This window comes from Panicum virgatum, chromosome 1N (assembly GCF_016808335.1).
Source record: "Panicum virgatum strain AP13 chromosome 1N, P.virgatum_v5, whole genome shotgun sequence".
Classification (NCBI taxonomy): Eukaryota; Viridiplantae; Streptophyta; class Magnoliopsida; order Poales; family Poaceae; genus Panicum; species Panicum virgatum.
The window spans coordinates 6637804-6653205 of NC_053145.1; the positions used below are offsets into that span (position 1 = coordinate 6637804).

The 15402-nt window shown below is 42.3% G+C and overlaps 2 protein-coding genes across 3 annotated transcripts; both read right to left on the reverse strand.

Moving 5' to 3' along the window:
• Positions 1-623: 623 nt before the first annotated feature.
• LOC120654870 (BRAP2 RING ZnF UBP domain-containing protein 2-like) lies at positions 624-5313 on the reverse strand. The gene is made up of 12 exons (XM_039932552.1): positions 5006-5313; positions 4799-4914; positions 4440-4548; positions 4223-4337; positions 3370-3467; positions 2927-3033; positions 2248-2494; positions 2061-2114; positions 1790-1933; positions 1595-1659; positions 1186-1240; positions 624-1042 (listed from the first exon to the last, which is right to left on the reverse strand). The coding sequence occupies exons 1-12, from the start codon at positions 5162-5164 to the stop codon at positions 869-871; spliced, it is 1443 nt and encodes a 480-aa protein (XP_039788486.1). The 5' UTR covers positions 5165-5313; the 3' UTR covers positions 624-868.
• Positions 5314-9149: 3836 nt separating this feature from the next.
• LOC120654871 (protein RGF1 INDUCIBLE TRANSCRIPTION FACTOR 1) lies at positions 9150-10746 on the reverse strand. 2 transcript variants are annotated; one of them, XM_039932554.1, is made up of 4 exons: positions 10601-10746; positions 10257-10505; positions 10013-10153; positions 9150-9635 (listed from the first exon to the last, which is right to left on the reverse strand). In XM_039932554.1, the coding sequence occupies exons 1-4, from the start codon at positions 10607-10609 to the stop codon at positions 9321-9323; spliced, it is 714 nt and encodes a 237-aa protein (XP_039788488.1). In that variant the 5' UTR covers positions 10610-10746; the 3' UTR covers positions 9150-9320. The 2 variants fall into 2 exon arrangements, with proteins under 2 accessions (XP_039788488.1, XP_039788487.1); XM_039932553.1 differs by lacking the exon at positions 10601-10746 and having other exon boundaries at positions 10257-10585.
• Between the last annotated feature and the right edge of the window lie 4656 nt (positions 10747-15402).

Below are 15402 nucleotides of genomic sequence, written 5' to 3' on the forward strand. Positions count from 1 at the left end.
TCTGACAAATCTATGGTTAGTGGTCGGCAGGCAAACTTGCTTGAAATTTGGCAAATTTCAGCTGGGTGAATTTGTGAGCAAACGAAAGAATCACTTGATCGCTGATTGACGGCCGTTAATTGATTACGAGCTCCATTTTCGCTGCAGCTGGACACATGTGGAAGCTGTGCCGTGCAACTGCTCTCAAGCTCGACCTACGGTCGTGGTGTGTGTCTTTAAAGAAAGAAAAAAGAGGGACAGGTCAAATGCAAACTTCGAAGACCAGAAAAACAAGGCCACATAACTACAACTCAAAACTGGGGTAAAAAAAACTAACAAGGAGTTCTTCACGAGCAAACTACAGATGCCACATCCATCAGAAAAGATAAGGTAGCAATCGAAGGTGCCCCCATGGAATACGCTAAACCGTGGCTTTACGCCACCAGCATAGAACAAAGAGACACGGGCAAGTCTCACACGTTACCACGGAGGGGGGGGGGGGGTTGGGTTGGGGGGGCAATGCTTCGCAATTGTACAGGTCCCTTTCGCGTTCCCTGCATCACTGCCAGCGGAGAAACTTTGGCCATAGGTAAACAGTCCGCACGAGAGTACAATCATGTTACACAAAATCTGCGGGCCTAGCGTGAATCAAAATCTGCGGGCCTAGCTTCACAAAGTACTTAAACTGTGGAATTTCTGGTTATATGAAGTTGAGAAGTCAAAAAATAAAATAAAATACCACACCATGCTAGCATCAATTATCGACAACACATCAGAAAGATCAGGAAGGTGACAGATGTATGCTACTATTTACCGTAACGAACTATGATCTAGGTCGCCAACAGTCAAACATCATCCACATAAGTGCAGCCTGCAGAGAGTGCAGATCTCACTTCAGCTTCCCGTTCATCGTGCCACGAACAGGGCTGCTTCTGCTGCTGTTGCTTGACGATGCCGAGGATGCTACAGGAAGAATCGTTCCCCCTTGTATATCGCTTGAGATCAAGTCAGGAGCTTGTGCAATGGCATTTTGGCACTCGAAGTGAGCTATCAAGTCTCTTATCTGTAACAGTAGAACAGCAGATCAATTAGCAGCGAACCACAAACTATATCACACATTCTGCATAGCAGATCACTGGTTGAAATGACAGAAAACAGAACATGAATATATCACACATTCTGAGACCATACTTGAAACATACTAACCTCTTCTTGAAGTTTTTCAATCTTTTCATCTTTCAATCTGAGGGTAGCTTGCTCCCTGTAATAAAATTATGCCATTTTAGATGAAAAAAAAAGTGTATGTTCTAATTTCTAAATTTATATATGACCATTGTGTTCAACAATTGCAACAGTAGTAAAAAAAACAGAACACAATCCAACAAATGGCCACTTATGACTCATGAGAACATATGGAAGCTAGTGGGTCTATACCAAATTGAGCTGCCCATGGCATTTCTGACCAGAAATATGAGGATCAATTATCAGGAAAGCAATAAAACACAGTATTCTGCCGATCCATATTCTATAACTCAAATAATGTCAGGTTTGCATCAAACAAGAAGCAATGATAACTGATTGATTGTGTTTATTTGAAGCACAACAAACAAACTACCTTGCTTGTGGCTTTCGTATTGTCTCAATCCACTTCTCCTGATTCTTGACAAGATTGCCATTAACCTGAGGAAAAGAACACAATCCAAGCAATTATGAAACAAATGAAAGTCCCCAGGCAACACCAATTTTTAAGCACTAACATTCAGATTTGGCATTTTAGCTTTAGCATGTAGCCTAGTACTCAAATGCTTACTTCATCAAGAAACCTTTTCTCTTCTGTGCATTTCTCAATCTTTGCTTCCAACTTTTGGACTTTTATGCTCACAGCTTTCTCAACAGCAGCAGCAATTTCTTTCTCAGTTTCCTCTTTGTCTTCTAATAGAAGTGACTCATAGTACTACATTAGCACAAAAACCAAATCAGAAATCACATGGCTTTGTATACAGCAGTCTACCAAGTATAAAGACACCATCTAGCATAATAATAAGTATCATTAAGAAAAGCATATACAGGTATTAACTTACATTTCTTTGCTTTTCAAGCTGAGACGTGACAAGATCATTGTACTCTTCAACAATCTAAAAGAAGGGAAAGTCAATGTTAACAATCTAAAAGAGGGCAAGTCAATGTTGTAATGCAAGGCGCGCAGAAGTTTATCAAGATGGTATTGTATAACAATTAACAAAAGAAATTATGTACTTAACACATTACAGCTTCAAATTTACTGTTCAGTAGAGCTTCACTCATTGCGGCATCACCACTGCATAGTGAACATGTGTTCTCTGCTGTGTGACCACCATGGCAATTGTACTCAACTAGCTTTCCATCTGTTTTTGACTGAATAAGCCGATGGACATAGTTGTCCCCAGCATAGTCCCAAACTTTCTGTGTCTCTAATTCAAGTGAATAGCAATGTTCAGTTTCCTTCCAGTGTTCGATAGCATGGCCGCCTTTGTACCTGTGAACATCTCCAGCAATCAGGTTACATAAGTTATTTATTAAAATTCACAATTTCCAGGAAGAACATGAAGGGTGTGTTTAGATCTTTTTGGCGTAAATTTTTGGAAGAAGAGAATCTTACTATTTCGGAGCACTAAATAAAGTCTATTTACAAAACTTTTTGCACGGATGGGTTGTAAATCTCGAGACGAATCTAATGAGCTTAATTAATCCATGATTAATTCATAATTAGCAGATGGTTACTGCAGCATCACTGTTGCAAATCATGAATTAAGTAGCCTCATTAGATTCATCTCGCGATTTACAACCCAACCGTGCAAAAAGTTTTGCAAATAGATTTTATTTAGTACTCCATGTATGTGTCCAAACATTCGATGTGACGTTTTTGGGTGTAAAATTTTGGGATCTAAACAAGGCCGAAATATATTACCTTCCACAACCAACATGGCCACATATTACACATATCCAAAGATTCTCCGAAGTTCCGCAAATAGAACACATGGATTTCTCTGGTTGCTGCTGACAATATCTACAGACCTGAAAGATACTTTTAATGTAAACACAACCTTCTCATGCTGCCAGTGTGCACAAAAGAATGGCATAATATGCTTTTTATTCTGAAGCCAGGGAAAAGAGATTAGCAATAGAGTTCAAATCCAATTCATTTGCTAGCAAATGCAAATTTGAGATACTTCTAACTTGGGGAGAAAAGATATTCCCAAAGGCACTGATAGCATAGTTGGGTTTCATATCTCCATTTTGAATTTAAATACGGAAACCATAATAGCACAATCAGCATAATACTGAAGTTAGTAAACTAATGTAGAAAAACATATTAACTAAATAAAGTAATAAACCATCTTACTCTCTTACCGGGCATGATGAGTCTGTCCATTTTGATATGCACGAGCAGTGGAAAGAATGATTGCAGATTGTTGTGAGAATGCCTCCAGGATCTTGGTCAAGTCGTTCTATTTAAAGATAAAAACAAATAGATGCTGTGACCAACATAAACTTCAAAGATCACCCTGTTTAGCTCAAATATACTAGTGTGCTGATAAAATACATGGCACCGAGCTTCTATATTGTGAAGTGAACACAAAAAGAATAATGGATATATTACATGTGACAGCTATAAGTTGCATGTACTGCGACTGCCAAAGCAACAAACTATGGAAACGTCCGGGAAAAAATCCCAGCCTCCTAGATTATAGTAAGCCTGTTTAAAACACGATATGTGTGGAAAACCCCAAATTTACATATTTCTAAGCATGGCTAAACCATCTGTTATCAATTAGAAATAGGTCAAAGACACAGAGAGGCTATCAAACACAACAAATTGTTATCGATCAACTGGAACGAGTGTCTGAGATTCAGCAGCCACATCATCATGCACAAACTTAAAACATGGCCCAAGTTTCCTTTATGGAATGCAGAGATAGCAAATGCATGTGTCAAAATCAGGTTTCACTTAACCAGTCTACATCTAACTTGGCACGATCACAAATGTTCTCTTCACCATCAACTAGTCAATATATCATTGTACAAGCAGGAATCATGGTTAAATGTGTAGGTACTGAACATTTCTAGTCATTTCAATGCAATACAAGAGAAAAGTCAAAGAGAGGTTATGAGCTTTCAAAGTTTCAATCATCAAACGGAACAGAGCACTCTACTCTAATTTTCTTTTCAAAAATGTAGAGTTGTTTAAGACAACCAGACATACCAAGACATACTGGACATGTAGGTTGCTCAGCCAAGCTTGTAACTGAGCTATGTGCATGCTCAATCAATTGAGTGTAGTGCACATCTTCCACAAAACGGACATGGCAAACATCCCCCTGCACAATATCAACCTCCAATCAATCCATTGTAAAATTTAATCACAGCATCAGGAGAAATAAACACAATGCTAGGTTCAGCAGAGTCAAAACAACTAAGACCTCCAGTGAAGAGAACTGCTTCCCATTGAAGTGCTTATAAAAGTTGTCTGTGGAGTTCTGAGTGTTGAAATTTATAAGAACACTATACTGGTCCTCTGCACCATCAGTCCTGCAACATAACCATCAATTACACTCCAACCCACGTACATGGAAATCAAACCAGCACATCAAGTCCGCCAATTCTTTCTGATAGGATTATAAGTCAGCCAATTTGGAGGTTCAAGTATTATAAATAGAATTCAACAGCATTGAGGGAACTAAGGCTGCAAATTAACTCGACCGATTGATTTCTAAGGAAGCACGCAACCTTATGAAGGGTAAGCAAAGCATTGCAGTAGCGATCGGGCGAGGCGAGGCACCTGACAATGCGCATCTCGAGTGTATGGGGGACAAAGGCGCCGCAGAAGCGGCAGAAGTCGGCGTAGGTCATGTGGTTGGGCACCGCGAGCACGCATACACGCGGCTTCCTCCCCACCTACAACACGCGCACGAGCCAGATATGGAGATCAGGTCACAACACTATCCACGGTGATACCAGTACGGAAACCCTAGAGGGCGTGGCTTACCGGGAGATGAGGCGAGGAGGCGGCGGGCGGGTCGGGGTGGAGGAGGACGACGCCGCGGGTCTCCTCGATGCGGGGGTTCCCCGAGGAGAAGTGGACCGAATCTAGCGCGTGGGAGGATGTGGAGGGCGTGGCTGCAGCGGGCTTGCCGGCGGTGGCCATGGCCGGAGGAGAGCGGCGACGGCGAAGATGAAATCGCCAGGGGTATTTTCGAAAGTTTCCAATGGACACGGAGAGCGAACGCCCAGGGAGCCAGGGGGGCCTTTCCGAAAAACGTGTTCCAACTTCCTTGTTCCCCCCACGGCCCCACCTGCTCGACGGGTAGGTGGCCCCACTTGTCAGTGACCAAAGAGCCGACACGATCCTGAGAGGCAGAACCGCCGCCACGGCGGGCAAGCGGCCACGCCTTGTGCCGCCGCCGGCGCGCACCGGGATGCCTCCTCCGGAAGGGGGCCCGTGGGCTCCCTACACCCTTTAGTTGCTGCGCGGCGATCGTGTTGGGAAGGTTGGTGAAGCAGTGAAGGTGAGCGTTGCTCTAGAAGCTCTTCCAAGTGTTCGATGTAATGCCACCGCGGTGGCGCGGAAGTGCTAGGACCTAGGATTGGAAGTTTTGGATGTGCAACCTCTGGTTCCCGTATTGAAGCAGTGATTGCTCATGTTAGTGTCCTCGACTCGTCGTTGTTGAAACTTGCTTAGGCGTTGAGAGGATGAGCTCAGTTCATAGCAGTTACTGTTTGTCTTGCGGCTTCTCATGGTGAAGAATTGTATCATCTTTGCAGGTACATTCGTGTACCATTCACAGATTCACGGGTCGTGATTTATGCCTGATGAATCCTTGACATTTCTCTTTTAGGATTCATAGTCTTGCTGGGGAGAAGGCATGGAGGCTGATATTTACAGAATAGAGCTTCCAGACGCCAGTGTGCTGTTCAGTGTTCACATCTCCAGCTTTCTACGGACCACTGACATGGACAGATGCTTTGGGGACTGGGATTGGACGTCCAGGTTGATATCTATGTCTCATTTCTTATGTTTGGACTTTGCTTAATCATCTTCTATGTACCAATGACTTCGTGCATATTCTAGGTAAGAAATTCAAATGTTCAAAGAGTGCAAGTTTTTTTTCACCTATAAAAGGGTTCTAATCCTGACCCTCAGACAGGCAAATCAATCAATATCTTATCTCATATTTCTAGAGCTTTGCTAATTATGTCAAATAGATATCTGTTGTGATAAAGAAATCGTGGGTGGGAAATGGTTAAATAGATCCCATGTAAAAGAAACTTGGTCATCACTGTAATCTTCATACTTGTCAGTTATCAGATAATAGATGATATGCCCGGTCTTCATCTTGCGAGTTCTTAGTGGGTAATAAATTTTACTTGGTTTTAATATTCACAATATGCCAGCTTATCAGCACATCTGGAGATCTTCACCAATCTTCTTCGGAGCCATCATCTATCATATGGTTATTAGTTGACTGAGCATCCCTAGAATATGAAATGCTAAAACTTCTTAGTTTAGTTGACTATTTGAGTTCATGCATGGGCTTTTGTCGAATAAATGCATTTAGTTGACTTCAGCTAATGTAAGTTGCTGAGATCTTTAGTTCTCAATACCTTCTAACAATGGTGGAAAGGGTTGTAATTTTAGAATTGCTACTCCTTTGTAGAGACGTTCCAGAAATTGAAATTGCACACTCAAGGAAAAGGACCTGGTGGGCCACAGGACTTATGTAGGAATTTTTTTTGGGGGGGGGGTATCACTTGCAATCTTAGGTATCTGATTAGACTATATAGCACACCTGGAAATTGGTCTGCAAGACGAACTACCAACTTCTTCAGCTTACTCTTAAAGTCCTCCGACCCCACCACCTCTATCAGAAGCCATGATTCTGAGTTTTCCCAGACCTGCCCAGGCAGATTAAATTCTAAATTTGCGTCATCCTATTCTGTTCAAGTTTTCATCTGCCACATTCATTAGAAGAATTAACCATGGAATAAAGCATGTTTGGTTGAGTTACCATGACTGCATACTAGTTGGAACCATTACATCATCAAATTAGTATTTTGTGAGTAGATGGTCACTGCAAAATTGTTGTGTTCAAAGGGAAATAACTTTAGTTGCATACTCCATCCTTGAATGTTTTAGACTTAAAGACATTGCAGTTTTTCTCTGTCCCAAATACTCCACAGTACGGTTCAAATCTCATGGCTTTCTTATTTTTGCTGCTAGGAGCTATTCCTTTTACCATCACCACTTCACCAGGTTTTAGTGGATCATGGCTGGTTCTTTGCAACAAATTTCGAATCTATTGAGATTTGTGCTGCTTTTTTGCTACCTGGACTATTATTATTGCTTTTTTTACTATTAGAAACAGTTCTTGTTTTGCGCACCTGATTTGTCCAAACATGACTAAACATGTTTAACTGTGTTGTTTGATGCTAACTTGAATTGAGAAAGAGTACAACACCCATTTGGTATGCTCAGAGTGGTTTAGTGACCCTAGCTTCACATCCCCGACATGACATGATCAATTGTCATTTAGCTGTTTCCTCTTCCCAAATGAATACAACAGACACCCATAACCGTATTTTGGTGATATTTGAATGTGACATATGAAATTGTTCTTTTATAATACACAATATACCCCAATTACTAATTGCATGAATTTGAGATCTGCCATCAAACTAGATAGTGCATGCGTCTGAGATTACAGCAGCGACAACACACCGGACAGTGCTGAGAAATTACGGTGGTTGAAATGCAAATGCTTGCAGAAAATTCAAGAGAAAAGGCTGTTTGGTTCTAGTCAAAGTCAAGAGGGAGAGGGTACCTACAGCTAGGCCAATCCTTTTTTTAATAATCATCATCATGAGAGGATGACAAAGATTTCACTGTTTTAATCAACACTAGATTATCTTACTGTGCTTATAATATTTAGTCGATGACGCGCACGAGTGCACTTCCCGAGCTTTCCAGCTATATGTGTCGAATCATATCACGAGGTGCATGGAAAAAAATATTAGTCTCATGTTCTGATCTCGAGATGATCTGAGTAGGCATCACTGAAGGCTTCATTAGTTAAATCTAGAATTGCTCAGCTTCCAATGGTTGAAGTTTATTTAACTTTGTGTTGTTAATGCTTCCCTGCGAAGCAAAACAAGATCCGACTGTGTTGTCTTGCTACAATACGATTGCTTGCATGGAAACTGTTGTAATCTCAATAAGTTTGTATCCTTTTCCTCTAACCATTTGGTTGTTGGAAGGATAGTGGACAATGGAAGGTGAACTAAAAACTTCTCAAACTTCTGTTTGGTAGGAGAAAGTTGCTCTCTTTGTCAATTGACCTAACAACTGTATCTTTTTGCTATTTCTGACACACCCTTGCCTATGGACATATATAACTAGCGGAGGCTTACATCTGTTACAAGAGGCATTTCTAGGATGCCATTTTTAGCATCTAAGTTGCATTTTTCATGTGCAACTACATTGCATCACGAACTTTTGAGATAAATAAAAGATGTTTTTGGAAACAAGGAATAGCGGGAAAGTCTTGGTTCGTAATGATTGTTTCATGACTTGTCATTTTATTAAACCTGCTATGCATAATTGCACTAATTATTTCCTCTTATTTCTGTTTAATTGTAACAATTAATAATATAGCAAACATGCAGTACTTTTTGCTAGACTTGAGTCTGTGTTAAAAATATTTCGCTCACTATATGCTGTTGATTATGCATGACGAAATTTTAACCACTATGCTTTTGCATTCCATTGAAAACATTAAAACAATTCAAAGAACCTCTCTATTTTGTCCGCAACTTCAGAATGTGAATGCAAAAGGGAAAAACTATAAACTCGTAGCTGTAAGCATGTCAAGAATGTTAGATACAAAATTACATATTAGGACTTGGCTATTGAATTTATGTAAATGCCAATAATTTTATGTTTAGTACTGGATGTAGTTGTAGGCATGTCAAGCATTAAGAACAATGGCATAATGGATACGATGTCCAGATTTAATCATAGTTAATGACCTACTAAAAAAAACTATGGACACCATTTGGTTTTATGGACAATAAGAACAGCATACTTAAAGAACGTTTGAAAAGGGGATAACATGAACTATGTTAAAGCATACATATATATGAACTGGTGCATCTACTTGAAGAATTTGAGTACAATTGCCTCTAGTGATGTACATTAAAATCACATGATTCCGTTGAGACAAAATTCCATCAGTATTGCACCAGCTTAGTCCAAGAGATAAAGAACACAAAAGGTAAAGAAAATGGAAAAATAATTATTGATTTTATTAGCACAAAGGTGATCTATGAGGAACCCCTTTTCTTCTGCTCATATTTGTGGCCATGTCTTCATCAGACACTCTATTTGCAGACCGTGCACAAATATATGGTCCGCTCCGCTTTTTCCGGACAAAATTTGTGCATGGTGCACTCAAATTCTCAGAGTCCGATGATCCCATGGGCTCATCAACATCAACGAGGGTGGAGTGAGTTGTGTCATCATCAGCATCATGAGGAATGAAGAAGTCAGGTCCAAGCTGCAATGTCTTGCATGGGCGCAAGTATGCTGACAAATTTTTCTTCTGCCGTAGTATATACTCCACCTGAAAAAGATGGAGATTGTCAAATAATTTTCATAGCATGTTTTAGAAAACTCATGGTGAGATTCATTGCATTTCATGTCTCTACAAAGAAAAAAAACCCTTTTCTACAAATTTACTGTCATAATCTTCCAACTTGTGTTTATATTGCTATCCTAATTCCCTGTGGAATTTCTTGAGGTACAAGCATACTGACATGGATATTGCATGAAAAACAAGTTCAGATACTTCTCTAGCTAAGTACCTTTTAGAGCATAATTGTTCTCCTCCTCTCATTTAGCATGAATTGTACTGTATAATTTTCTCAGCCACCATAATTCAATTAGATAAAGACACATAAAACAGTGAACAACCATTGCTTATTCGTTTGAGTTAATCACCTTGCAATCCAGTGAGCAGTGGAAATAGGGTTCTTGAAGGCTCCTGTCACAGGAGGTGCAGATATTCCCTGACCCCTTGAATTGCCTATTTTGCGGTCTCTTCTTCAGGAAGATGACCTTAGAGCTGTTAATAGTATAAGACTGCACCATTTTGATACAGAATTATAAGTCTTCTTGCATATTGAACCTCAGACAACAATTATCAGACTCGCATGTACACATGCACTGTGCATAATTGATGTACCTGAACGCTGGAGCAATCAATAAGCTTCTCAAGGTCCTCCAGCCGAACAACGTCGTGGTAGACGTACCGCCGCACCTGCAGGAGCCGGTGTACACGGTGTGCTGCCACACAGTGCGGGCAGATGCTGGTGCAGCAGTCAAGGCAACAGATGTTCTTTTCATTCTTTTTTGCATGCTCATGGAAGGAGCATGCTACGAAGAACTTCTGTGTGTTGAGGGCCTCTAACCATGCCGGCTTCCACATTGCCTGCTGATGTTGCGAAATTCCAAACAGTTTTTGCATCAGTAAATGGTGAATTCATATGAGAATTCACAAGATAGCATGAAGAAGGTTAGAGTCCTTACCATGATCATGCATGTAGGTGAAAAGCCCTCTGGTGCTGTGTGTGTTCCGGGCTGGATGAGGCAGGGAGTTTTGAAGGGGGGAGAGAGAGAGAGAGAGAGAGAGAGAGAGAGAGAGAGAGCGAGCGAAGAGGCTTATTAGAACGCTTGTGAAGGATTGATGGTTTGTGTGTGTTGGGGGGGGGGGGGGGGGGGGTTAGTGGGCAAAGAAGTATTAATGAGACAACCAGGAGAGGGGGGCTATATATTAGCATGACATAGGGCTTTTGACAATTGACTCCTTAATCTATGGCACTATCATGGAATGCACCTTGCTTTATGACAGAGTTATAGGCATGTGTAGTTACTTTTTGAATCAGATTTAGAACATGTTCCGTAATTGCTGTTGTAGGTGTTGAGATGCTATACTTCAAAAAGGGGATCTGATTTTGCGATTTCATTGGAAGGGGCTGCAACATCAGTTTGTACCAGGTTTGCATTCCATTGAATTTCCTGGAGTCGACCCAATCAAATTTTTCAATAGCTGCTGTGATAGATAAGTCTGTTAATTCCATTGATAGTTTCACCAGGTTAATCCTGAAACGAACAATACCTTTTTTAAAAGAATTTTATAGTTGACTACTCTGTTTCAAAATTGGTACAAGTGAATCAGCAGCATAAAAGTTTTGCATGACCACTGTCGCGGGATTTCTTGGGTACCCACAGCCGGGTGGCGGAGCGCACCCGCCTATTCCCAGTGAGGGAGGACTCGGGGAAGTACTTTGGCGATTGGGCTGATCTAGCTTTGAGACAAGCACACAAGAACACACGATTTAGAGTGGTTCGGGCCGCCGGAGCGTAATACCCTACGTCCACTAGGAGAAGTATTGTTCTTGGTTGTGTATGAACCTATCCTCTGCCCGGTCTTGGCTTTCACCCAGCCTGCCTTTTTCTAGTGGGCGCCTCCCTTTTATAGACCAAGGGGTGCGGTTACATAGGACGTTGGGGCCCCGACAAGTGGGCCCAACGTGACTGTGCAGCATACTGCGCGGAGTACTTAAATGGCTACAGTAGTTATGAATTTTTTCTCCGATATGCTTCCATACCCCACCGCCCCTCTGACTCAGGGGAGTCTTCTCTTGTCCCGTCAGCTAGGTGCCCGTTGGAGTATCGTAGCTTGCGGCGTGGCCTGCTGAGGCTATTATGTAGGTGTCATAATGGGTGAAGCAGAGCAGTCGTATCCATCTGTCTGGGCAGACTGACAGGCGCGGCGCGGGCGGCGCCAGCGGCTCCACTACACGTCTTGGTAATACGCGATCAATAGTGTTCCTTGGTCAATGAATCGCCTCAGCTTCTGCTACATCAATGCGGACGTCCACCTACCGCAATGAATGCAGTGGTAGGTGAGCCTTAGTATGGAAACCAGGCGGGCATATCTTGCAGACACATGGCGGCTCCGGACCACCTCGAGACGGGGTGTCGATTTCTTCCCTTAGTGAGGGGTCCGGCTACTATACAGGGGGTCCGGGACCCCATGAGGGGTCCGGGACTTCCGCGGGGGTCCGGACTCCACGGGAGGTCCGGAGCCCCGGCTGTTCGGGTTGAGCACCTGCCTCTTCCGGGACACGCGGCGTTCCTGGACCTTTCCCAGCCGTGAGACAGGTCCGGGACCGTTGTCGGGAGAACAGGACTCTGGACCACAGGGGTCCGGCTGTTTGGACGTAGTCAAGGACAACTACAAGGCCCTTGCCTAGACACAGCAAGAGGGGGTACCCCAGTCCTGGGGTACCGACAACCACAATTATGAATCTTACCCAATGTGATAACATGGACAGGTGGTCAATTACTGTTTACAACATAAATTTATGTGATATCATAATTTTGAGTATGGCCACAAATTACCATGCAAAGCAGATTATTATAGCTAAAATCTTATTCACTGTATTAAACTCTTGATGTCAAATTCTAATGCCATTGTGATAAGATTTCCACTTTCTTCCAACGAATAGAAAAGGAAATATTTCACAAGTTCAATTGTGTTGACATTGGAACATGGCAAAGCCGGAAGTTTTACCGTATAGATCCTTTGCATCTCTTGGAGATTGGGCTAATGTGACATGTACATAGTGAGCCAAACAAAACGTACAAAAACAATTCTGGAGGAAGGAAAGGGGAGGTGAGGAGAACGTGGATGCTGTTTCTAGTGTTTCCCAACCCTTGTGCCAACTTTTTAACTTATGACTAAAGCTCAAATCTCTAGCCTTGACACCAGAGCTCACCTCTCTTAAACAAAAAATGAAATGCGGTGCCCAAGGAGCCCCTTTGATTCCTTGTTTGGAGCCTTATGTGTGGGGGTGAGTACGGCCTTTCTTGGGCAACACATGCATACAATACAAATCGACAGCCTCCACTAACAAATTACTGCCTTGGGCTTTGCCCCCATCGTGTTTGCTACAGGATAGGTTCTGTTTTACTCGAGTTTTAAACTTCAAATGGTACACTACAAAATCTGCTCGAGTAGTATTCTGTGAGTTATTTTGCGGAATCTGCATTTTTGTAAGCCTTCAGCTGTTTCTGCTTTGAATACAAATTTATATGATTTTGTATTATTTGTATGTTTGAATGGAATTGCTAAAGTGAGATTACAGTTACTTCCTGTGCGTTCAGAGTCTGTTGTTATAGATGTGGAGTATGGACTACTGCCATTTTACCTCTGCTGTAAAACCTTTCAACATGGATATAATTTTGGCCTAGTTACTACAATTGCAACAAAGGAATAAGTTGTCTCCGTTTGGCCTTTACAGTTATGTATGTATGTATTCTAGATTCCAAAAGGCGAATACTGATTGAATGTATCTAACAGTTAGTGATCTGGCTCTGGCTTATTCCAGGTGTGGATCTGATAGGGTTTGCAATGGCTTATCTCAGGTTGGACAGGATAAGGTTTGTAAATGAATCTCTTCGCCTAGATGCATTTAGGCCTTTTCCCCCTGTACTACCTCACTCTAGAAACTTTGACATGGCACTGAACCATCCATCGGATGGTTGATGTGATTTTTCTGATGATACATCAAAAAGGCCTGAACTGTTTTGCAGAGAATGGTCCATTATCCCTTGGAGGGTGAGTTGATGGACAGGAACTCCTTGAGTCTTCTGATTGGTCTCCAACTCTGGAAGTCAAACAGACATAACATGATCTAACAAAAGCAATTGCTCAGTTTCATATCTGAACTGTTCTTTATTAGTATCTCGACCATGCTTGCATTTATTCTTGCCTCTTGTACCTGGTCTTAGGCAGGAAAAGAAGTGTTTTTTTAGTTCCTATAGTTTGATCAAATTATGATGCATTTCAGGAAAAGGCATTTCGTCATCCTTTTCTTACACGTAATGATGATGCTAAATGTCCATAAAGGAGATTAGAGGAGAGCGGTTGAGCTTGAGCATGACATGTGGCTGAGGTCGGTGCAGGGTATTTTTGGCATGCATGGATAAACAAAAAACCCACAGTAAGATTCTCATTCTGTTTGCTTCAATGTTGTCATTTTTCAGCGTGTTCAGGTTTACTAATTTATACAAGTATTCGGTATTCCCTAACCAAAAAAGGTGATGTTGTACGCTTTGTGCGCGCTCCAAACTTTCTAGGGTGTTTGGACTAGGGAATTGCTCTAGGGGTTTTCACAATTTGCCTTGAGTTCAACTAATCCCATGAATTTTGATATGGCGTCCCCGTATCCAAACAAACCTAATGTGAATGGTGGGTAATTGTTGAAACTTAAGTTGTCTCACTTCACGTCAAGTTAAAAGTTTGATTCACCTGTATTTGAGAATATATTCTCTCTTTTTTTAAAAGAACTAGGCCGGAGAGTAGCCGATTATATTAAAAAAGGAAAGCAACAGCCAGACTAGGCACCACAACAGCCAATAAAGACACTACACGACACAACACCAGCCAACACGAACCGCACAACTCCACTCGAACAAATTTTGAAGGAGCATTGCTACTATAGAAGTACTCAAATGGCTGTACTACTCGAAGCATTTTATATTTCAAAAAAAGGAAAAATACTCGAAGCATTTCTCATCCTCGAGGAACTGATGAAGTGCAATATCAAATCCAATCCAAGCCTATTTGAGCTCCATAGCTCCAACTCTGGCAAGCTCTATAGGATTTGACCCCAAGGACGGCGGCTTAGCTTGGTGCTTAGCTAGTAATTTTTCACTAGTTTTTTTTTTCTAGACGCGTTAGGACACTACTCCTAATCTAGCGAAGAGTAATGTTGAAGCAATGGATGTTGTTGTCTCTTGTTTCTAGCTGTAGGTGACCTACAATCATGAACCCTAGCTTGGGTCACACAGCGCCCAAGTAGACCTGATATTTTATCGTTGAAGAGCCCTAGCGAAAGGAGCTTTGCTGCTGGGAGTATCAGAATAATCTTTCCTGGTTCTAACACCGCTTTGTCGGTCTCATGGGCTTTAATCTCTGGTCAAATCGCCCCCGTCGAGTTAATTAAGGCGTTCCAATCGTACGGAAGCCCAACTGGACCCATCGGACCATCTGTCTAACCTTTACCCTGACGTTTGGGCCCCACGAGTCGGGGCCCAGATGCCGGTGACTGAGCCGGTGCCCGGTGGCCGCATCATGACGTGGACGACGAAGCATGCCGCATGCGAGATCCCCCCCTGCCTTGTGCCTTCCACCTTTCGACGGCCGGGCGCGTGCATGTGCACGGCCGCACGTGTGCGCGTACGCTCTTTGCGTAGACAATCCGGGGCACGCACACGTGGTGTGGTGGGGGGCGGGGGCGCCGGTTGGAGCCCGCCACGTG

Bases quoted from the DNA above. Each gene is read 5' to 3' on its own strand.
- LOC120654870 (XM_039932552.1), bottom strand. From the start codon at position 5,164: ATGGCCACCGCCGGCAAGCCCGCTGCAGCCACGCCCTCCACATCCTCC. The intron at 1,934-2,060 runs GTAAGTTAATAC...GTGCTAATGTAG, and splicing joins AGCTTGAAAAGCAAAGAAAT to TACTATGAGTCACTTCTATT. The intron at 1,241-1,594 runs GTAGTTTGTTTG...ATTTTATTACAG, and splicing joins ATACGAAAGCCACAAGCAAG to GGAGCAAGCTACCCTCAGAT.
- LOC120654871 (XM_039932553.1), bottom strand. From the start codon at position 10,538: ATGCAAAAACTGTTTGGAATTTCGCAACATCAGCAGGCAATGTGGAAG. The intron at 10,154-10,256 runs GTACATCAATTA...AAAATGGTGCAG, and splicing joins TTGATTGCTCCAGCGTTCAG to TCTTATACTATTAACAGCTC. The intron at 9,636-10,012 runs GTGATTAACTCA...CATCTTTTTCAG, and splicing joins ACTGCTCACTGGATTGCAAG to GTGGAGTATATACTACGGCA.